General features: G+C 39.5%; 1 protein-coding gene across 2 annotated transcripts in view; it reads right to left on the bottom strand.

Moving 5' to 3' along the window:
* camta1a (calmodulin binding transcription activator 1a) overlaps positions 1 to 23,290 on the bottom strand; it is a 389,929-nt gene that overhangs the window by 345,188 nt on the left and 21,451 nt on the right. For both annotated transcript variants that reach the window (XM_037684774.1, XM_037684775.1), the window contains exon 3: positions 19,163 to 19,266. In XM_037684774.1, coding sequence (XP_037540702.1) covers positions 19,163 to 19,266 — 104 coding nt within the window. The remainder of the gene's footprint in view (positions 1 to 19,162; positions 19,267 to 23,290) is intronic.

The following is a 23,290-nucleotide window of genomic DNA, read 5'->3' as shown; positions in this document are numbered from 1 at the left end:
CACGAGGCTCTATTAGATGCATGTTCTCTGCAAAACGAAGAGTTGCAAGCATCAGCTTAACAACCATTTCAAACCAGCACAAATGTTTAAAATGATTAAAGATATTAAATGATGGATAAATGCAAGGGATGCCTGCATTTGAAAGTTATTCCTGCTACTTCAAAACAAGGTCAGCGCTAGTCCTAGTTCTAGTTCTCTGCCTTTGACAGTAAGGGGGTTTATTTAGATAAAGTCTTGACGTAGCTGGGGTTTAGAGGCGCAGCTACGCCTGGAGCTGTCCATCAGCGAGAAAAGGGCATGATAGGCGAGGATCCAAACAGGCCCACAGAGGATTCCAGCCTGCTGTTGTTGCTGGCTCCTCGTTCTCAAGGATCTTTAGAGATCAAAGACCAACATTCAACAAAAGAGACGGTGAGAATGAGACGGAGATACAGAGAGATAGACCAAAGAGAGGGGAAAGGAAAGGAGGAAGGATGTGATGAATCAGAGGAACCCATGTGGCCTTCCACTGATTGGGCCTCCTACTGAGACAAAGAACAGTCAAAGGAGTTTCCTGGAGAACGTCTGTGAAACATCAGGCCAGCCTTCCTCCATCCGGTGCCAGATGAAGCATCATCCAACCTCAGCTCCATTTCGACGTGTTACAGTTTGTTGTGTGGAAATGTTCTCTTTTGATACTCTAAAAAAGATCCTCTATCCTCTAAGGAATAGTTGAAGTAGACTCTCCTTGCTTTCAATGTCCTCACAAAAAAAAAAAAAACATGACGTGCTTTCCTTCGCTTTGTTGTTTAACCTCGGTGAAACACAAAATGGGACAAGCACTAGAGCTGAACAAATACGACGCTACATGAAGCAAAAAACTTTAGGAGCATCTAAAGGTGAACACCAGAAAGGAAAAACCTTCTAAATAAAAGCTAAGTCCAGTAAAGGAGCAGGTTTTCTGGAGATCCCCACAAGGAGTTAGTGTTGATGGATGGACTCAATCAGAACAATCCAGAGAGCTGAACCTGAATGTGTGTGGTCGGAAACTACAGGTGATGGCTAAAACACCAGAAACATGACGCAATCAGACTGCAGAGCTTTGAAACTAGCAGCATTACAAATCACTTTAATAATTTCCTTCTACAGTATTTGAGTCACATGACAGAAATCTGATCAAACATCTACTGAGAAGATCAATAGTAGTCTATATTTAATGTTCAATCGGTCACATTAAAGTTTACTTGACGTGAATTACTGTAAATGTTTGGTTGAATATGATCAGCCTTTTAAATTACCTTTCAAAATAAGCTTGTTATTATCATAGATAGTCCATCGGACAGTCGAACCTCGGATTCAGGAGGAGCAGTGCGGTTTTTGTCCTGGTCGTGGAACACTGGACCAGCTCTACACTCTCAGCAGGGTCCTGGAGGGTGCGTGGGAGTTTGCCCAACGGGTCTACATGTGCTTTGTGGACTTGGAGAAAGCGTTCAACCGCGTCCCTCGGGGAACCCTGTGGGAGGTACTCTGGGAGTATGGGGTACCGGGCCCTTTGATACGGGCTGTTAGGTCCCTGTATGACTGGTGTCAGAGCCTGGTCCGCATTGCCGACAGTAAGTCGGGCTCGTTCCCGGTGAGAGTTGGACTCCGCCAAGGTTGCCCTTTGTCATCGATTCTGTTCATAACTTTTATGGACAGAATTTCTAGACGCAGCCAAGGTGTTGAAGGGATCTGTTTTGGTGGCCTTAGGATCGCTTCTCTGCTTTTTGCAGATGATGTGGTCCTATTGGCTTCATCAGGTCATGATCTACAGCTTTCGCTGGAGCGGTTCGCAGCCGAGTGCAACACAGCCGGTATGAAGATCAGTTCCTCCAAATCCGAGGCCATGGTCTTGAGCCGGAAAAGGGTAGAGTGCCCTCTCCGGGTCAGGGAGGAGGTCCTGACCCTCATCTATGGTCATGAGCTTTGGGTTGTGACTGAAAGAACGAGATCTCGGATACAAGCGGCTGAAATGAGTTTTCTCCGCAGGGTGTCTGGGCTCTCCCTTGGAGATAGGGTGAGAAGCTCGATCATCCGGGAGGGACTTAGAGTAGAGCCGCTGCTTCTCCACATCGAGAGGAGCCAGTTGAGGTGGCTCGGGCATCTGGTTAGGATGCCTCCCAGACGCCTCCCTGGTGAGGTGTTCCGGACACGTCCCACCAGGAGGAGACCCAGAGGAAGACCCAGGACACAGTGAAGGGACTATGTTTCTCGGCTGGCCTCGGAACGCCTTGGGATTCCCCCGGAGGAGCTGGACCAAGTGGCTGGGGAGAGGAAAGTCTGGGCCTCCCTACTTAAGCTGCTACCCCCGCGACCCGACCCCGGATAAGTGGAAGAAAATGGATGGATGGATGGATTATCATAGATAAATGTTTATGGATAATTTAATTTCCCATTTATAATTTATCAGTTCAAACACTAAACATCCATCCATCCATCCATTTTCTTTACCCGCTTATTCCATTTTGGGTCACGGGGGTCGCTGGTGCCCATGTCCAGCAATCACTGTGCGAGGGGCGGGGTACACCCTGGACGGGTCGCAAGTCCATCACAGGGCCACATAGAGACAAACAACCATTCACTCCCTCATTCACACCTAGGGACAATTTAGAGTTACCAATCAGCCTAACATGCATGTTTTTGGTCTGTGGGAGGAAACCGGAGTATCCGGAGAAAACCCACACATGCACGGAGAGAACATGCAAACTCCACCCAGAAAGGCCCCTGGACCGGGGTTTGAACCAAGGACCTGCTCGCTGAGAGGCAGCAGCTCTACCAGTTGCGCCACCGTGCTGCCTCAAACACTAAACAAAACAACTTTTTTTAAAACTAAATGCTGTTAAACAGGAAACTATATCTCTAATCAACCATCAAGTTGCCTCATTGTGTAAATGTTCATGAAGCATTCACACCATTGTGATCCATTTTTCTTCCGTACTTTTTTCAGCTTCTTTCTCGCTCCACAATTTTTGGCTATTCAATAAATCATGAATCAAAACGTTCAGCTCTTTCAGGACAATCCTGCTATGACTTTTGGTATTGGTGCAACTTTAGCTTTTTGAAATATTTAGCCTTTTATGCCACTTTTGTCTCCTAGAAAATGAATGGAGCTCATTTTATGTCCTTCAAATCTTTAGATGTGTTTACAACCTTTTACTGCACCTTTCACATTTTGTTCTGGTTCAGGTTCTTTCAGCTTCCTTGTGCAAATTTAAACTTTTTGTCAGCTACTTTCAGCTAATCAGATATAATTTTTTAGCTGTTTTGTGCTCCTTTCAGACTATTTCTGCTAACTACAACATTTTTGTGCTTCTTCTAACTTCTTTCTGCTAATTTCAGCTTGTTGTGGTCCTTTCAGCTTATTTCTGCGAGTTTCAGCTTGTTCGGCTATTTCAGCTATAGTTAGAAGTTTTATGCTAATTAGAGCTTTTTAAGCTAATTCAACATTTTTTGCGCCCTTTTAACTTTTTTTGCTTAATTCATAAAAAATGTGCCCTGTCCACTTCTAGTAATTTCTTTTTTCTGGTTTATTAGCTACTTTTCAGCTGTTTTTTTTTTTTTTGCTCAGTTCAGCTTTTTTCAGATAATTTCCACTTTTTTGTGCTCATTTCCGCTTCTTTCAGCTAATTTAAACTTGTTCTACCTGTTCAGCTACCTTGTTAGCGTTTTCTAACTAATTTCATCGGTTTTCAGATAAATTCAAGTTTTTCATGGTAATTTCTGCTACTTTCAGCCTAATTAATGTATTTCTGGTTATTTCAGCTTGTTATACATTTCAGTTTAATTATGCTAGTTTCAGCTTTTTTCCTGGTGTTTCAGCTACTATTTTAGCTCAGTTATGCTATTTTTAGCTATTTCAGCTGTCCACATTTTTAGCTCATTTCAGCTCTTTCCACTTCCTTCTGGTAATTTAAGCTTCTATCTGCCTTTCAGCTACTTTTCAGCCATTTTTTGTGCTAATTTCAGCCTTTTTTAGGCAATTTTCCTTATTTTTGTGTTAATTTTTGCTTATTTAAACCTATTTCAGCAAATATGTTCTTTCTGCTATCTTCTGCTAATGTCATTTTTTCTTTCATTTCAGCCACATTTCAGCATGTTCTTTAAACTAATTTCAACTGTTTTTCAGCAAGTTCTTCTGCAATAAGCATTCATAAAGCATTTTCGCAAGAAATGCAATTTCTCTAGTTTTTTGTCTTCTTATTTTTTTGTATAATTTTGTTGTAAATTTCCTATTTAGAGAAGTTTTTTAAATTAGTTTTCTGTTTAACCCCCCCCCCCCCCCCCCCCCACACACACACACACACACACACACACACACACACACTCCACCTGCTCTCTGATTGGAGCTCTGTTTTCTACTAATAAACCATGTACAAAAAAATAGTTGGAATCTGCTTGTACTCATTTGTTTGCATACTTTATACAAACTGCAACAAACAGCATTTAGGCTTTAAAATTACATTTAAAAAACATTTCAAATATCATTAAATGAGGGAAATTAGGTTATACTTGGTCTAAACAGAACCTGCAGTGTTGTCTGTCTAAAACTAGATTTAGTTGTTAAACAGATTAGTTGAGATTGGCAAGAATATCGTAATTTCCCGACTATAAGCCACTACTGTTTTCACAAGTTTGAACCCTGCAGTTTATACAATGCTGTGACTAAGTTATTGTCTTATTTATTTATTTTTTGACGGGCTAACGAGCTTCACGTCACCAAAACATTTAGACTCATCACACCCGGGCACTCACATAGCTGCCCACTGCACGCCTCTCTTGGGGGGTGGGTCCTCGTGACTCATTGCGACTACCTGTATAAATAAAGGTTCAAAATAATCTGAACAATGAAGTTACCAAACAGGTCACAATGGGGAGAGGGGCAACGAAGGGGATCAAACTGAAGGTTGTATCATTTCGAGTGCTTCTTGCAGCCTACTGAGTGAACAAATTACAAACTTTATGAAACACATACAGTAAGATCTTCTACAAGCTACAAGTATCCAAGCTCAAACGCACTACCTCGATAAAAGACTTCAGTTCCACATGGAAATTAAAAGCAAGCCTTAATGCAATCCAAGTGTTTTCTACAAATATGAATTTATGTCACAGGAACATCCTGTTGTCAGTGCACAAGCAGTAGAACTATCTTCTTAGATACATTAAAATAAACTGTTTTGTTTCATTTTTTTCTGTCAATTAATGTACTTTTTTTTTTTTTTACTATCCACTATCATCTATTTTTTCAGCCCTCAGCTGTGCGCAGTGAATATTTTTTTCACACACTGACTATAACAGTTGTTAAAATACGTAATTTTTCAGTGATGTGATTTGAATATCTGTGCTTCGGACACAATTGCTTCATCATTAAATTATTAATAACGTAATGTAAGCTCATCAGGGTTTTTGTAAAAGCTGCATTACAAAACAACAAATATTACTCGCATTTGTTTCCAACTAAGCTTGGTGAACAGTTATGACTTAATATCTCAGCACGGCTCATTAGCATAAAACATTGGCCACAACTTCTGTTTTGATGTTCTACAAAGACTCGATTTCCTCCCCCCAAATTATTCTACTTCTATACTCTCAGTCTGACAACTTCAGTCGCCATTTCTTTTCAGAGGCGAAGAACTTTACTTTTTTGCTTTTCACCTGGAATCTCTGATTCCGTTCCTCTGCCGACTCAATAACCAACGTGCGCTCAGACTGTCCGAAGTGTACTCATCAATGTTCAAATGCAAACGCACAACTAGAAATCATTGGCAGCAAAACATGTCTGCTGATTTTACTATTTTATTACAAACTATACTGTAGACTTTTAGTAGTGAATGATGTGTATTTAGTGGTTGTTATATATACATATATATATATATATATATATATATATATATAAATCAAAAATATTGAAAATAAATGCATTTCAACAGCTATTACGGCTTTAAACAACAATATTGGCGACTCAAAATTGTGTGAAATTATTTGTCTACTTTCAGCAGCTATTAAACAAACATTTAGCTCAGTAAGTGTAAAACTCACTTTGATATAACTATTTATGTGCTTGCTAAAATTGATTAGCTGTCATGACCATCTTTAAATTGGTTTACTTTAAAAGGTAATGGGTTATAGGGATGCATTCGATGACTAATTTCTGAGAGTTTCATTAAAATCCGTCCTGTGGTTATTGAAACATTTTGCTAACAGACAAACCAGCACACACAGAAACAGGCAATAACATGAGCACCCGCCTATCAAGGCAGCAGGACAAAAACAACTATACCATCAGTGTCACTTTAATGAATTGAAATCTGAGTACCAACATTTCCTTTAACTTTAATACCAAATCTAAATGTTCACGACTGCCCTTTGTTGTCTAAACAGTATTTATCGTAAGTTTTATTGTAACATCAGATCTAGTGTTGTAAATGGAAAGAGAGGTGTATGATTGATATGAGATCATTTAGCAAACCTCTGCAGACTGAAATGTGTTATTTCAGCATTTACAATGGGTGCCATTTTAAAGTCTATAACAGCCTTGTTTAAAACTCATTTAAGGTTGTACTGGAAGTCGTGTCTGATACAGAAGCGCAACACTTCGGTGTGTAGAGGAACTGCCATTAGAAAAAAAAAAAATGACAATGAATATTTAAACACAATCCTCTTGTTTGGTATTGTAACAGAATGAATTCATGGAGCCACTGCGCAGGCACCTGTTGTGATTTGCTTTTATGTTCATCATTTTTCATGCCTCATGTCTCACATTACTGTAGAAATTTTTATTTGTATTCTTGTCAGGCTTTTTTGTTTCCACCCAGTGTTGTTTTCTGTGATGTCAGCTGGTTAAATCTGATTGTTCTGGTGTCGGTCCCAAAGCATTAACTACACTTACTGAACAATAAAGTACTGGTCATGAGCAATACTTTTGATCTGATCCATTATGCATAATGGAAAGTCATTTTATGGTTCAGTATTTTTTAGCTGTGCTCTTCTTGTGTGCAGCAATCTCCTGATGTGTTTGTGACAGGATGTTAAAATACTTTCCCTCGTATCCCGCAGTGTAAACGTGTCAAAACTAATGCCATCTTTATTTGTTTGCAGTCTCTATCTTTGCATCTTTTTGAAATGCTTGTTTCTTTTATCCTCTTTCATTTTTTTTTAACCTAACTCCACTATGAGCAGCAGCTCAGATTTTATTGTTGATGATAAGATTATCTTCGTTTAAACTCCGGCATGAAAGGCACTGGGCAATATGCATTCCTTCAAGAAATGATGAGAGGATCTGTGTGTTTTGTGTCATGTGATCCTTGTGTTTTCCTGCTCTCCATCATGCGGCCAGCTCCTGTCACACCTGTCCTCTATCCCAATCACCCCAGGTGTTCTTCATTGTCTATTGTTAGTGTCTGTATAAAGTAGGGATGCACCAATCCACTTTTTTCACTTCCGATTCCAATACAGGAAAAACTGTGCTGAATTAACTTCAAAAGTTTGTTTTTTAAATGCAGACATAAATGTTAGTGATGGTGAGATGACGCTTCATGAAGCACTGAGGCTTTCCATTAAATAGCTCGACTCGTGATCCGAGCGCCACAGTGCTTCATTTGCTCTACTGCGCCATCAAGTGGACTACAAATGTAATACAGGTAGATGGATTATAATAACAGAACTGGTTTGCGAGGCTTTAAGTTGTATAAAAGAACGAATAAATCATGTTTGTGATGACCTCAAATAGTATGAATTTATCGGCAAATGATCTTAATCTGTCTTTATGATGATGGTGATGATGGATTTTTCTTTCTGCCCCTTATATTTCGAATTTCGCTCATACAAACGAGCCAGTTCCTGAATCGGTCACGTGGTATGGCCCGAGGGCGAGGCCTCGAACGCCACTATGTGTCAATACACGCCTCGATACACGCTCCACATAAATCCTCCTGGATTACTCGACACACGCTTCGAAGCCTCGACACAGAACGACACATCCCTAATAAATGTACTGAATTACAAATGTATTGAAAACTTTGCACCAGTACAGCACACTTAAACACACCAGTAGCTTCACAAGCTTGGTCAAACATGTAAAAACAACACAACTTTAATTTGTCCTGTCAGTGCAATTATTATGAGTACAACATCCAATGTAAAATAAATGAAACAGATACTGAAACTGACAAAAACAACAGGTTGACAACTTTGGTCAAACGTGACAAAAATAAACTTCAACAAACCTTTCAAATGGTCCAGGAATGCTAAATATAATATAAAATAAATAATAAAGGAGCTGAAATAAGAGGAAAAAACAACAGCTTCACTAGCTTGGTTGAAAGGTACTTAAAACAAACAGCAATCAGCTGCTGTCCTTATGGATCGGTCACATTGTCATACCCCCCAAACAAAAATAAATAAATAAAATAAAAATCAAACCAATATCGATACCAATACTGTTATCGGATCGGTGCATCTCTAGTATAAAGTCAGCGTCTGGATGCTCCTCCTTTGTCCTGTGAAGGCTTCATGCTCTGTCTCCCTCCGTGCCTCCATGATCCCTCGATGTATGTAAGTTTTGCTGCCACGCCAGCCTTTTGTGTTCCATATGTAATAAATTTAAAATTCTTTATTTTGATCTTCGAGTTCCTCACCTCTGTCTGCACATCGGGTTCAACTAATCGACCAGATCATGATAGACAGGCCTTTAAATTGAATTTTTGATTTTTAGCTACTTTTCACATGTGTTAAATAAGAAAAGATTCCTGCTGTTATTTCACATCATTTAGTTTCATCATATAGACCAAATATCTTGACACTTTGAAACCTAACAATCTTTTTGCTGATTATTGCATACGTTTTGTGAGAAAGGTATTTAATGAATGAACGCAGTTCTCCAAAACTGTAAATTATACCACATGATAGAAAAAAACAGATTTATATTTGATCGCTTAATGTACTGCAGTGAATCACAGTCGTTCACTTTGAAAATAAAATAAAAACATTGCTGCTTAGACATGAACAACTGCAGAGCCACATAAAGAAAAACACATTATGTTGACCACAAAGATTCTTTATATAAATACATACACTGGGATTTTGAATTGCTGCGTTTAATGATTACATAAATGGATTACAGAATGGATGACGGCACAGAATACGATAATACTCCTGCCATTCAAGTCTTCTCGTGGCTGACACGTAGGTATTCGCTCATGTGAGCGTCTACAGCGTATGGAACAATATAACAGTTTATTGAAGCGTAGATGGGCACATCAAATGCAGAGCTCATTTTCCTCTATCTTGTAAATAAAGTTAAACTCCATTACAGAAATGGTGCGGCGAAGGAAAATCCTGACCAAGCAATTCGGAGAGAAAGGCAGAGATCTTTCCATCTATATGTGAATAGCTTTGCAGCTCAGCGAACACATGAGGGGGAAAGGAAAGAGATGGAAGATAAGAGAAAAGGAGGCAAACCAGAGGACGAGAGAGAGAGACTGGAAGAAATCGAAGACACAAGCTGGGTTCAATTTAGAGGCTTCCCACAGGAGGTGGAGTGACCTGTATACGCTACAATATAGGTCATGCAATTTTGAGTGGACACCCCTGTCTTCAGAGGATACCGAGGACCCCTGCCTTGATGTGCACATCCAGGGGGAAAAGAAAAAGGTCCTTGCAGCATGCAGAACCCGCTGAATGACCTGACTGGTGGGTTCCCATTACAGCTGCCTCACTACGCCGTAGCCTCGCAATTGACACTTCACAGTACGCTACAACACTGGCAATCAGTAAAGCTATCAAGCTCACAGGACGCAACTAGGAAGCCAGCCATCCAAAGAAACTCCACCGATTCCTTATTTCCCCCGTCTTCTACTCAAACGTGATGGCAGGAAAAAAAACAAAGCACCAGCAAATGCATCGTAAACCGCAATTAGGTGGAAACTACAACAGTTTAAAGCGCCGTTCTGCGTAAACTCAACACAAACGGGAATTCTGGGTTTTGGGGGAAAGTTGACACAAGTTGATTCATGGTTGAAAAACAGAGCACCCTGAAGAGACGGAGTAAAAGTGCTGGCATGCTGCCATCTACATCTCAACTGTTTCAGTGACAAGCTATTAAAAAAAAATCTAATTTAAAAATAAGCTTGAAATTCAGTTTCAAAACACTTTCAGTACCTGTTAGCCAAGAAACACCTAACCTTGAAATTTAGACAAAAAAAAAAAAAAAAGAGAGAGAAGGAACAACAGCAAACAAATAAACAAAAAGATGGACAAACATGACCTTTAATTTCCGCTGATTGCCCCAGAGAAGGTAATGAACGCTCCTGTAAACATTTGCAAACGGTGGGAGTTATTTTAATTACTCTCCTCTGAGAAAGCCTTGCATGGCAAGGAGCTCAAATGAAGATAAACATTTAATCAAGCGTGACCTTGCGTTCGATTGAGTGAACGTCCATAAGAACAACACTGTCAGTTCAGGTTTGGCACCGTAATGACAGAAATGTATCGGAACGGGCAACAAAAAGTCAAATACCTGGTAATTTGGGTAGCTAAACTATTCTAATCCATACAAGAAAGCTTTCATCTGTTTGGCTTTTTAATGAGGGGAGGATAATCTAAAAGGAAAGCCGATGCTTTTGCACCAGAATTTTCTAATGAAAATCTTAGAGCTGCAGTGCGATCCATACAAAATTTAATTTGTTTTGTTTGTAAAGGCTGAGCTGGTATTGAACGATAGTGTTAAAATAAACTGCAGACATTCTCACTCGGTTTTCAGATTTCAAATCACTTTCACACAAGTCTGCGACAAGATTTTTTTTTTTTTTTGTTGCCTTTTTGGCAATTCGTGCTTTTTAGTTTTTTCTAATTTAAAGAGCCCCTTTAATCGTGTCACAGGAAATAGCTCTTGTTTTGTGAAGCTTGTTCTAAATTAAAATATAATGTGTTGGTTTAAGCTCTTTTTCTTGAATATTTACAGTCACAGTGCATGGTTTGGTTAAAGCTCAATGCTTCATGCAGCTGGGTTTGTTTTATCAAGGGTGTGATTAGATGGGCGTAGCGTTACCCACCTGTGTCAATTAATTTCCTTCTGCAATTTGAAACATGACACAACCTGAGGAGAGGGTGGTGCAAAGGACATCATTTATAAATTCAAAGGCACGGAACATTTTTTTTACCCTTCGTAGATGACAGTGACACAGGATTAAACAATGGCCACGTACAAAAACTGCAGCAACCTAGAGCCCGCCTTCATGTGGCAAAGTAAATGAATCTCTAACAAAAGATTTTCTTTGGTTAAACTTAAACTGACCCATTCAGAATACAGCAGTCCCTCACTTATTGTGGGGGTTACGTTCCAGACACCCCCACGATAGGTGAAACTCTGCAAACGTTATATTTATTTTAGTATTTCTATATATTGTAAGGCTTTATAAACCCTTCCCAAACTCTTGCAATGTTCTTAACAATGTTCTAAACTCTTTAACAACACAGGTCGTCTCACCTCCCCTGTGGAATGTCTGCATCATTATGTGCTTATGTGCAGGGTGTTTTTTCAATTTCAGGCTCTCTGTACTCGGCCAGGGAGTGAGAGGCTGTTAGGGGGGGTTTGCTTCCAACTCTTATACATGTGTCACGTTCATTACTTTTTGTCCGTCTAAACAGGTCTCACTTGTGAATGAGTCTTCGAGGCTCAGTATGATTTATCTGTATAAATAAAGGTTGAAAGAAAGGTGTATGTACTGTACAGTACTGCAAATTTTACATGGGTACTCATCAGTGAAGATACTACAATTTGAAGGATGAGTTCAGCTTCAGGATTATTTGTGACTTTCCTGCCAGTTTTGTGAGTTTAATAGATACATTGTTACTTCTGACTGCGTTGCAAAACTATTTTTACCACATCGGTTTCTCCGCTAGTGTTTGCTCCCTCCATTGCTGTTCTTTGAATTTCGACAAAAAGCAGCAGTTGGAAGCACTGCTGGCTTCTGGGCCATGTAGTTCTTTTGATGCGTTACAGCATAGGCTTATTGAAAGAAAAATACAAAATAGCACCTGTCCGAAGTTTTTTGAATTTTTTTTTTGTTGTTGTTTTTGGTTCTATTGGTTGGTTCCCACTCCCATCCGCTCCCATAAACTTTTTATCCTGTACAAATGAAAGTTGACAATCGTGTGTCGTGTGTATCTTACGTTGAAAACACGTGAGATAGTGAGCCTGCGAAAGTCGAACCGCGAAGTATCGAAGGACTACAGTAGTTTGTTTAGTTTCAGGACATAATGCTGAACTAGACAAAAAATAACTGAATGGTTGTAGCATAATTTTCCAACAGACTAGATAAAGATTTTTCAGTAAATAAAAACTGACTTTTTCCCCCCACAGAGAAAGTTATTCATATAACACACATTATATGAAAGGTAATAGTGTTAATAAAACAATATATTTTTATTTCATCACTTATATAAGTGCATTTCAGTGAAAATGATCATTCCTTCTGTCCAGTTGTATCACAAAAATGATAGATGTGTAAAATCAAAACTGTACGGCCCAGGATGAAAAAGTGGCTAAATGTGGGCTAAGACCAATTATGTTTCAGTCAGAGATAAGGAGTGAATGATTGCACTGCATCCAGTTGCTCTTGTCATTATTGCAGCTTCGTTCAGATATGGTCCCGCTTTACAGTGAATCTATCTGATATTGTCCCTAATTTCATTTGTTGTCATTTTTAATCACTTTTACCCCTCCCCACCCTGCCCAGGAAGTCCACAAAGTGTTTCTGCTGGCTCTCTTGCTTGGTCCTGAGCGGTGGCATATTGCATGTAGGCACCACGCGGTGCTGCTGCTGGCAGCGGCGTGAGGCAGAGAGGATTATTCCCACCGACAAGGGCATTAAATGTGTAGCAGGCCGGTGGAGGCCTGAGCTGATGCTCTCTTGTCTGCTTTGGTTCAGCACCAGTTCAGAAGCAGTCGCCTCTAAGCTGAGAAGAAGCTCATAGTACTCAGAGCGTTGTGGCGTTTATTAAAGGCTGAGGGTGTCACAGCAGCTTAGAGCCAGTGTCCTCCTCCAAACCAAAGCTCCACGCTCTACTCTTCTGCCTTTGCTTTTAAAACTGAGCAATTTGGAATATAGTCACCTCTCCACATCTGGCAGGTTTTGTGGTTTTTCAGTGCTGATGTGTCACTGAAACCTTTTGTTAAAGGTCTGCAGAGTTACATAAACAGAGACAAACACTGGGGCGTCTAATGCAGCAGGTTGGATCCTTACTACTCAAGTACAAAATCATAAATGCTGCCATTGGCTCAGTCAGTTCTAAAGAACTATGACTACAGCAGATAGTTAACTTAAAATCTCAGTACAAAGCAGGACTTTAAATACTGTCAACATTAACAGCACAATAAATCTAAAGGAACATTTTTTCGCATGGCTGAAGCTTTTTACAAATGTATTAAGTCATTTTTTGGTGTTGTTTTGACAACATTTATAAATTTCATTTATTATCCATTTCAGCACACAACAAAAGTTTGATGCAACAACATCAGAATAAACAGATAGATGTAAAAACACCAGTAAAAAAAAAAAAAAGCAGTAAATTTCCACGTTTGCACATTTATGTTTTTGTTATTCTCACTAATAAACACTGTTTGCATGCGGATAAAAGTTGCAAATGCAACAGAAGATCTCAGTTTATAAAACTGTCTGTGTTGGGGTGGGAAAAAAAACTAAACGTGAAATGAGAACGTGCAACCTTAGCAGAACAAAATTAAGATTTCAGTAAATAAAACCAGCACAGGTACCAACGGCTGCTTCCTCTGAATGCCTTAAATATAGAAGCTTGAATGACTGAGTGAACTGCACAGAACAAGAAGTCCATCTTGAAAACAATGTTGATAAAATTGTAATTCAACTCAACCTGCGTGCCGGCAGTGTGGAACAACGAGCCGACTGTTTGATCCTGAAAGGGATTTAAGCCTAAAGCCTTTCCTGCGTGAAGTGTCTGTCTTTAAACAGATTCTAATCTCGGCCGAAATGTCTGGCAAAATAAGGGTCATCAGGCTGGAGCAGCGGGCAGACAATGCCGGTGGGCTCCAGACCTGTGAAGATTTGTTAAATGTGTCTCACCTGAAAAGCCCGGTGACATCAATGGCTGAAGGTGCAGTCACAAAAAAAAAAGGAAAATAAAGACTCCCATGTGTGGCGTGCTATCACGTCAGCACATTGTGACAGAGGAGAAGTCATAGAAATGTCACCGAATATTGTAACACGATGAGAAAATCTTTGAAACAGGCCCTTCTTTTGCATTTCTTTCAAAAGGGACTTATTTGTTTTCAAGCACTGCCAGGTAACCATGTCCCAGTGCTAATTCGAAGGCTTACAGCTGATCCGTATCTTGCATGCTTCTGATGACTCACTGACGAGAGCACCATTCAGCCTTTTAGACCTCGATCCTCGTCCCAGAGTTTTTGATTCGATTGGTTTATTTAATTTTCCAGTAAATGCTTCAAATGTATTCCTGGACACCTTCCTCTCATCAGACTGCACAGGGGAGTCATGAGACGGATCAGAAATGAAAAGCTCTGTTTTAGCCCAGCTTCAGTGAAACATCAACACCGCGGTCTCCTTCAAACAGCAGCGTGTAAGTCTTCAAAGAAAACCAAATTTGACGGGATTTTAACATGAAGCAAATGATGTACAGCTGCAGCGAAGGGGGGGAAGGCAGGAAGGAGGAACAATCAATATTTTATGAATATTCCTTCACAGAAAAGTGCAACTTTTGAGTCGTTTTTTCCCCTTAGGTCAGGAATTCTTTATCCGCTCTTCACTGGAGGTGTAAATGTACATAAATAATACACACTGTATCAATATTAAGCAGGCGACAATAAAAATTGTTCAGCGTGCTCACTGATCAAGTATCAGTGCATTTCACTACGCAAGAAACGCTCACTTTTTCACTTCCAATAGTCTCAAATATGCAGCGAGGGAATTCCCTTTTAGCTTGAAAAATGAGTTGCACAATTAATCAATCACCAAAATTGCTCCCACTTAATCTCTCCCCATGGATTAATTGATAAATTATAGCGGCTCTAAATATTTCACACTGTTATTTAACCCGCGGGCTTCTAACATATCTGCGAAAGACTATAAAGCCACGATATCCGTGGATAGAGTTCTCAAACAAAAACAGCCCCATGGAAGAAAAATAATAATTATGATATTGCTCGGATGAACATCAGCAGCCAACCTAGCAGGCTGCTCAGATTCCTCAGCTATAAAAGGAGGGATATTAGTGCATTAAGCATGCTGAGCTAGTGCCAGAAATATGCAGAGAATTGATGAGGTGTCACTTTCAGTAAGAGTCACACAATCGCACCGACAAGAGCCCCTCTGATCCCTCCCCTCCTGCCTGTCTGCCTCCACTCGGGCACAAACACTCACATTTGCACGGTCTGCACAAAAAAAAAAAAAAAAAAGAAGAAGAAAGAAAACGAGAGGAAACGTCCTTGATTTTAAGAAAGGTTACTTCGCTCCCCTCAGCCCTGGCAAACATTATTGGCATGCACGCTGCAACGCCAACCTGACCAAACAGCCACGAAGCAATCTTTAGCCGAGCAGCACAGCCCGCACCTTTGCACAAATATGATTTCAATTGGTAACAGACAACGAGACGCACTAACAACTGTGGCCGACAGCATTACCCGGCAAATGCTTCGACTTCCATTCTGAGATCAATTTCAAAGCCATGTTAATTAATTTAGACTGCTGGCAGCACAATGCAGGTCAAACAGGGCAAACAAGTTACAACATCAGCCAATTAAAAATACACGAGCGTTTTACATTTTCTTCATAACTAGGGCAGGGCTGGTGTGAGCGAAGATATGACAGATGGGAACTTATAGTGAACGCAGGCTGAAAGTGATGTAAATCGTAAGGAACGAGGCGTTTTTTTTCTTCCCCGCGAGTCAGAGCTATACATTTGTCTACCTGTCTTTACTACAGATAAGTTCATCCTTTTAATTATTTTCTAAAATACAGGGAGTACAGAGAATCGATGTAAAATAATTATTTACTCTCTGCCGCTGACAGATCATCTTTTTGAATATCCTGTTTCATAAAAAACAAGCCTATCTGGTGCCTTATCATCTGGTTGTTTTGCAGTCAATTAACTTTCATCACCGTAGATGACTATATTTATATGGTCACAATTTGTTAATCCCAAAGCACAGATGGTTGGTTTGATTCTTTTTTATTTTCTCACAGTGGCTTTAAGATTTGTCATGGAGAGTATTTAAGCCTAATTACCACCATTTTTTTTTCTCCGAGATGAAGAACCAGTTTTTCATCCATCAATAGTGGAAATGAAAGCAATAAATTCATCAACCTATCCCCCGAGAAAGGGAGCAGGCTGACAAATGAGTTCTGAGGCAAATGAAGCAACACGAGTCCCTGTTTGGGAATTACTGTACAACATGTTTAAGACTCGTGTCTACTTCCTTCTAGGCTTTAAAACGGTCCGAGCGCAAATGTGAATAATTCATCACTGAGATTGTTGACATTTACATTTATTGATCCTCTCTTAGACAGATTTGATTTTGCGTCCCAAGATAGTTTTTAAAACTTGCTGTTTGCGTACTTTGTAAAAACTTTACAAAATATGTGAACAAATTAGCTCACTGATACCTAAAAATACACGAGTTGGAGTGTTCCTGCTGCGTTTGCTACTAAATTACTATACAGTAGTCCCTCGCTACTTCGCCGTTCGACTTCTGCGGACTCGCTCTATCGTGGTTTGTGGGCGTACAGTCCGTAATAGTGTACAAAAAAATACGATTTGTACAGGACACGTGATTGTCAGCTTTAATAATACTCATGTGATTGGGACAGTACTGGATACAGCACTGTACAGTAAAAAGTTAACAAAAAAATAAAATATTTCAGACAGGCGCTGCCATTTTGTAGTTTTCTCTCAATAAGGCTACAGCAGGGCTATTCAACTGGTGGCCCGTGGGCCATTTCTGGCCTGCGTGTGACTTCAATTCGGCCTACTTCATAAAAAATAAATACATTTGGGGGGTGGGTCTGGGTTTTGGGTTCTGTTTATTGCATTTATGATTCAATACAATAAAATAAACACATTTAAAAGGCAACAGATCATTGTAATACTTGGTTTATTTACAGAATGACGTGATCGCTGGATGTCCGGTCCCTGAGCTGCTGGTTTTCTGTGGCCCTCCTGAGCAGTTTTGTTGAATGGCCCTGGGCTACACTGTATTCCTGTTCATAACAACTACATTTCCCAGAAGCCAACAGGGCCCTGTCCAGAAGCTCCATTTCCTTCTGCTGAAATACACAGGGACACGTGCCGCTGTAGGTCCGGAGCTTTAACCCTGACTTTTTTCATCTAGACTTGGACTCAATCAACCTCCGCCGGTCTACACTGGCCAACTAAAGGTCTGGCCTCCCTCAAAATGCTCTTCAGCACTCGGGGCTGCACTGAAGTGGATCAGAACTGGACCCCCAGACTCAGCGTTGAACCCGAGAGACCCTAGCCGGCCCACGAAGACTTCCAAGCGGGGACGTGAAGCCACTTATTACAGTGACTTTGTCACCAAGCGGATGCAGAGATGCTGCATGGAACCCACTGAACTGGAGCAGAACCGGAGCAGAACCAGACCTCCAGACCCATCGGTGAATCTTGAGAGCTGGTAGCCCGCCCACGTGGACCTCCAAGCGGGGACGCATGCCAAAGGTCTGGCAGTCCATCCAGAGCCCACAGCCACGCTTTTCATCTCTTTCAACCGGCTGACGAGGACATCTGAGCAAGGCTGGTACGTAAAATTTAGAAGCTACTGTAAATATAAGTATGTTGTTCAAATTAGTAGGTTTAAGAGTTTAGAAAATTGATTGTGGGCTTTGTTGCTGCAGGGTACATCTGCAGAAACAGAACAGAGTCAAACCAGAACGAGTCGGACCAGAACGAGAGCCGCTCCTGTTCTGCAGGGCTGGTGAGTAAAATTTAGTAGCTACATATACAGTACTGTACGTATGTTGTTAAAATGACATAGGTTTAAGAATTTAGAACAATGCAAGAGTGTGGGAAGGGTTTATAAAGCCTTAATATATATATAAATACTAAAATAAATATAACGTTGCTTCTTCGCGGATTTTCACTTATTGTGGGGGGTTTGGAACCGAACCCCCCACAATAATCGAGGGACTACTGTACAACATATACTATTTTGTACATGTACGAGTTGTTAAAGAATAGATTAGTAATATATTGGTTATTTTTTGAGTTTAGGTGCAAAACAAAGCAATTTGTCGTATCTCATAAAGACTTACTGGAGTTAGTTTTCACTGGTCTAGAAAAAATGTTAATTCTAATTTTAAAGAGGCAGCACTTTGGAGTCACTTGCCATTCACAGATATGGATGAGTTCCTCAAAGATGTGACGAAATTCTGATTCAAAGTACAGCGTTTGTTTATTTACTTTTTTGTTTAAATTGGTTAATAATATGATGCGCATCCATTAGCATGAAGTGTGTTGAGAAAAACTAAACTTTAGTGAAAAAAAACTGAAACTGATCAAAGACTTGAAACTGGTGAAAGCTGAAATGGTTGTAATGAGAGAAAGTGATGCTACCGTATTTTTTGTACTATAAGGCGCACTTAAAACTCTTTAATTCTCTCAAGAATCGACAGTGAGCCTTATAATCAGGTGCGCCTTATGTATTAATTCTGGTTGTGCTTACTGACCTCGAACTGATTGTATGTGGTTATTGTGAATGAGCTGAATACATTTTGACTTATCTGACTGTTTTGTTTCGCTTAATGCACCCTATGTATGAAAACAGACCCGTTCATTGATATTGCGCCTTATAGTCCAAAAAATACGGAAATTCAAACACGTTAAAAATGTCAACTTTTCTGTTATCATATGGAATATTAACACGTGTAGCTGATGCGAGTGGGAAGCGTCTTGTTTCTTAGAATATTTAGTTGAACTGGTGAATCACACAGACTGCTGTTGCATCGTTCCGAGGACAGTCCCAATGACTTACAAATGTGTTTAAAAATGGCCTCTGAGAGCGGCTCGTCTGCTGGATGGAAGGATATCTCCGCACAGAAATGGACTCAGAGTGAGCAGGACTGATAAGGAGCGACGTCCCTACCTCATTAGTGTTCCACCGGTGTCTCTCCTTTGGCAGCGACGTGCATTTTGGTAGACATTCAAGCAGCTTCTTGGGCAGGTATATTTTCAAATGTCCGTGTTCATCTAGAACAAGAGCAAGACAGAGAAGAATATTAAGCGCAGGCCTCATAACTTATTGACTCGCTCGTCTTAGCTCTTTATCAGTCTATCAGTCTCTCTGCAGTAAAACGCTGACTGTAAAATAACCATCCCCAACTGAATTAGAAAATTAATTTAAGAACAGAGTGATGCATACGTTTTATTTTGTGGTCGGCTAAATTATTTTACTGTGTAATGCATTCTGTCAGGGGAGTCCACCAGAAATTTTTCACTGTCAACTTGGAAAGGCTGTGTCTATTCATTATTTAGACACAATAAACACCCTTGAGTGATTTTATAGTGTATGGAGATTTAGTATGGGAGTTCTGTGTGCTGCCCCAAACAATGTGGCGTATTATTGAGGGAAATAATTGCAATTATCAGGCCCAGTGCTTACATCATAATGTATGTGTTTCAAGCTACAATTTACATTTTGCAATCAGCTCATGAGAAGTGGAAATCAGTAATATTTACAGACAACTCCTTGCAGTGATTCATTCAAGTGTTCATTTTATATAGTATTGCTTTTTTTTTCTGCTCAAATGCAGATTGCTTGAGGGAGAACACACATTTGTTTGGGAGAAAAAGAACATGTCAAATATGAGAGCACAAAATGTTTTTTTTTTTTAACTTTGCTTCTCTAATTAACACATGAGATATAATTTAAGTTCTTATAATTACTAAACCTTAATTAAACAAACTTTTGTTACACCGTTACAGTTCATTCAAATACAAAAAAAACCCAACAAGATATATTAAAATGAGCTGGGAAATGCTTTTAAAGTTTAGAAGAATACTATAATAGTAAAAAATGAAGTAATCACAGATTGCATTGAGGCACAAAGGAAGCTGCTTCACTGAATAAGTACTTTAGCATCGAGAAGAAGCAACCAATTCATTTTTGTTTGCAGCCAATAAGATTTGTTTTATTCCTGTCCTTTTCTTTATCTCAGACTATAAGCTTCCAATCATTCTTTTTAATTTATTTATTTATCTGTATTACCATTATCACATTTCTAATGCAAAGAAAAAAAAGGCTATAACACTACAAATCTTAGATGTGGAGTTTGTTAATCCACATAATGCTCTAGAATGGGAAAACAAATCTATTGTTCAGTTTTAAACGTGTGCAAATGGGATGTAAAAAAATGATACTGAGGATAATGTGAAGTTCTGCATTAATCTGTAATGCAACAAAGCTTTAAAGGAAATTACGACAAGAAAATAAACACTGTTAACTGAGCTGCCTTCGTTCGCATTCATATAAGTGCAGGTTAGGAGAAAATGAGTAAGAGAAATGAGAAACAACAAATGTCAACATTTGTGTTGGATATGGATTTCTTGGGATATCCGGGTTGTGTTTAGGGAAAATAAACCAAAAGTTTGTTCAAAGTAAAAACATCACCATGAGGCCAAGACAAATAGTCTAGCTGTGCTATGATGGTATGCCGCTGTCCATCTATACGGCACGACTGCACAGGAACTCATTACAGGAAATTTGTACAGCTGTTCCACGAGGATGAAGCTGGCATGAAGCGTCTGAGCGGCACATGTAAGGTGGAACATAATTGCCCCCAGATGAGTGCAAGAGTAGCTCAGCAGAATCCACTATCTCGGTTTATTCTTGTAATTCTACATGTAGACTCAGTTTTATATGAGTTGCACACGCAATCATTTGCTTTGCCCAATTAAGAATCACATATAGCATCTGCTTAGAGGTGCCGCCAGAGCGATTTTACTGTCAAAACGCTGAAGCTGAAGCAAGAGGAACCAAAAAAGAAAAAAAAAAAATAATAGTTGCTTTTAGTTTTTAAGGCTTAGTGTACAAGTTAGGAACTTATGACAAGAATATGACCAAAGAATAAATGAATAAAATAAACATGGATCCTCACTTGGACCAAAACTGAGTGGACTTTAAACTTCCCAATGTTTATTCATGTTTTATAACTGGATATGGGAACTTGCAGCGACCCTAGAGACTGTTTCCACAAATACACACTTCTTCCTGGTAGAGAAAAAAGTAAGACACCACTACCACCTTAAAAGTAGTACTTCAGATGTTTTGTAGAGGGGTTCTCTGGAAAGATTTAGAAGAAATAATCTCTTACTCTTACATGCCTTTATTAACTCTTTGAAAAATCTAACTGAGAGAAACTGAGCCTAATTCAGACTGGCTCGACAAGCTAGCACATAGAACGAGCAGACTAAAGTGGATTGCTGCAATTTCTAATCTCAATTCTATTCTAAACTATTTCATAGTGGTTCATGCCCTTTAATAAACTAATGTCATACCACACAGTTATTTATATAGGATTTTATGGTTGTTACAAACACAAATAGCAACAACAGCACCTAGCTTTACTACTTCTGGTGCAGCCTGGGACACGTCCAACAGAAATATTCCGTCAGAATAACTATATAATATGTACGCGAAAATTATGTAAATGCATTAAACACCTAAAATATTTCACATTGGAGTAAAATAAAAGCACAAATCTACTTTGGATTTGCATCAATTGGACTAGTAATTAGTTTGTGGGACCAATCAGAATTGAACTTTATTTCTCAAAGCTGACATGGATCAAAGACATATTTACAACAGGCACGATATTAGTCGCTCATGACATTTCCAGAGAGATCCACTTCTAATATCTAATGTATCATTTTTAAGTACTGCCCGACCGATATATCAGTAGGGCCAATATTTTAGGATGATAAAAGCCTTTGAGGACATATCAGTATCTGTGAAAATTATTCCGTTAATGCGCAAATATAAACATTTCTAATTTTCACCCCTAAAATGCTGGGAGCAGTTGTAATTGCACAGTGTATCCAGCAGAGGGCGCATGAAGACTACTTTCAATTCATGGCCTTAAGTTTCACTTTTGACATTCATCACAGCTGAAGCAGGGAGCAAATATGTAGAGGATTTTGCTGAACAGAGCATGGTAAGTTTATCTTAACTGATCTGTAAAATAATAAAAAAATCAACAATAATAAATTTCTTTCAATCCTCCAACCCGTTTGTCATTAGCTACGTGCATCTCAAGCTAACGTTAGTGTTCAGTTGCAACAGCTTCACGACAGTAGCCCCGTTGTCAGTAGTTATAGCAACCAGTCCTGTCTGATTGAGCTTCCAGTTTGTGAGAACATCCAGTGCTAGTAACGTTATCTTTGTCGTCCTCAATGAAATGCATTGTTTGTCTGAAATCTTCACTTAACACTGCTGTGGTCAGTACTAATTGGGCCGTCACCATGCGTGTCTGACTGTGTAAACATTGAACAGGGAAGGGTGATTCTTTGGGGGTTTTTTATATTTTTGTAACACACAACTTTATGGTGAATAGTAAAGGATAGAAAATGTGAATGCACATTAGGAAGATTGTTTTTATGACCAGTGCACCACTTGTAAACCTAGTGTGGGACTAGGTATAGCGTGGATCTGATTTGCTTAGCTTCATGGTTGCTAACAGCTGCACTAAATAAACAAGCCCCACTATACTATCTGTTTATTTAGATTCTTGGGGGTGGAAAAAGATTTTAAAAATTTCATTCATTACATTGGTTATCGGCGGCCACCTTCCCTTCCCAATATAGGTATCAGCGATAGCCAAATTTTCCATATCAGTTGAGCTCTTGTTTAAAGGCCACAAGGGCTTGGATTTTCACTGATCTGTTGGTAGCAGCAGCACAGTTGTGTAAAATGATGGCAGTACATGTAAACTAATGTTCTTTTTGAACTACTTCTGCTCATAGATGGTCTTTCACTTGAGTATGGAGATTTCCATCAGTCATTATTTCTGGCTCTGGGTCGGTAGAGGGTGTTGGCCAACTTTGATTAACATGCACTCTGGAGATTTGCAACGAACAGAAGTCTGTCTCTGAACAGATTATTCAGGACTCAGCGCTTCCCTCTGGCTTCCACTGACACAGTTGACACGAGACTAAATTCCATATTTCTAAAAGTGAGTTTAGATGAGAATCTGTTCGAAGGTATGACCAAAGTCTC

Source organism: Nematolebias whitei, chromosome 11 (assembly GCF_014905685.2).
Source record: "Nematolebias whitei isolate Nwh7 chromosome 11, NemWhi1, whole genome shotgun sequence".
NCBI classification, from domain to species: Eukaryota; Metazoa; Chordata; class Actinopteri; order Cyprinodontiformes; family Rivulidae; genus Nematolebias; species Nematolebias whitei.
The sequence above is the reverse complement of the archived record's forward strand: the minus strand, read 5'-3'. Positions and strand labels throughout refer to the sequence as shown.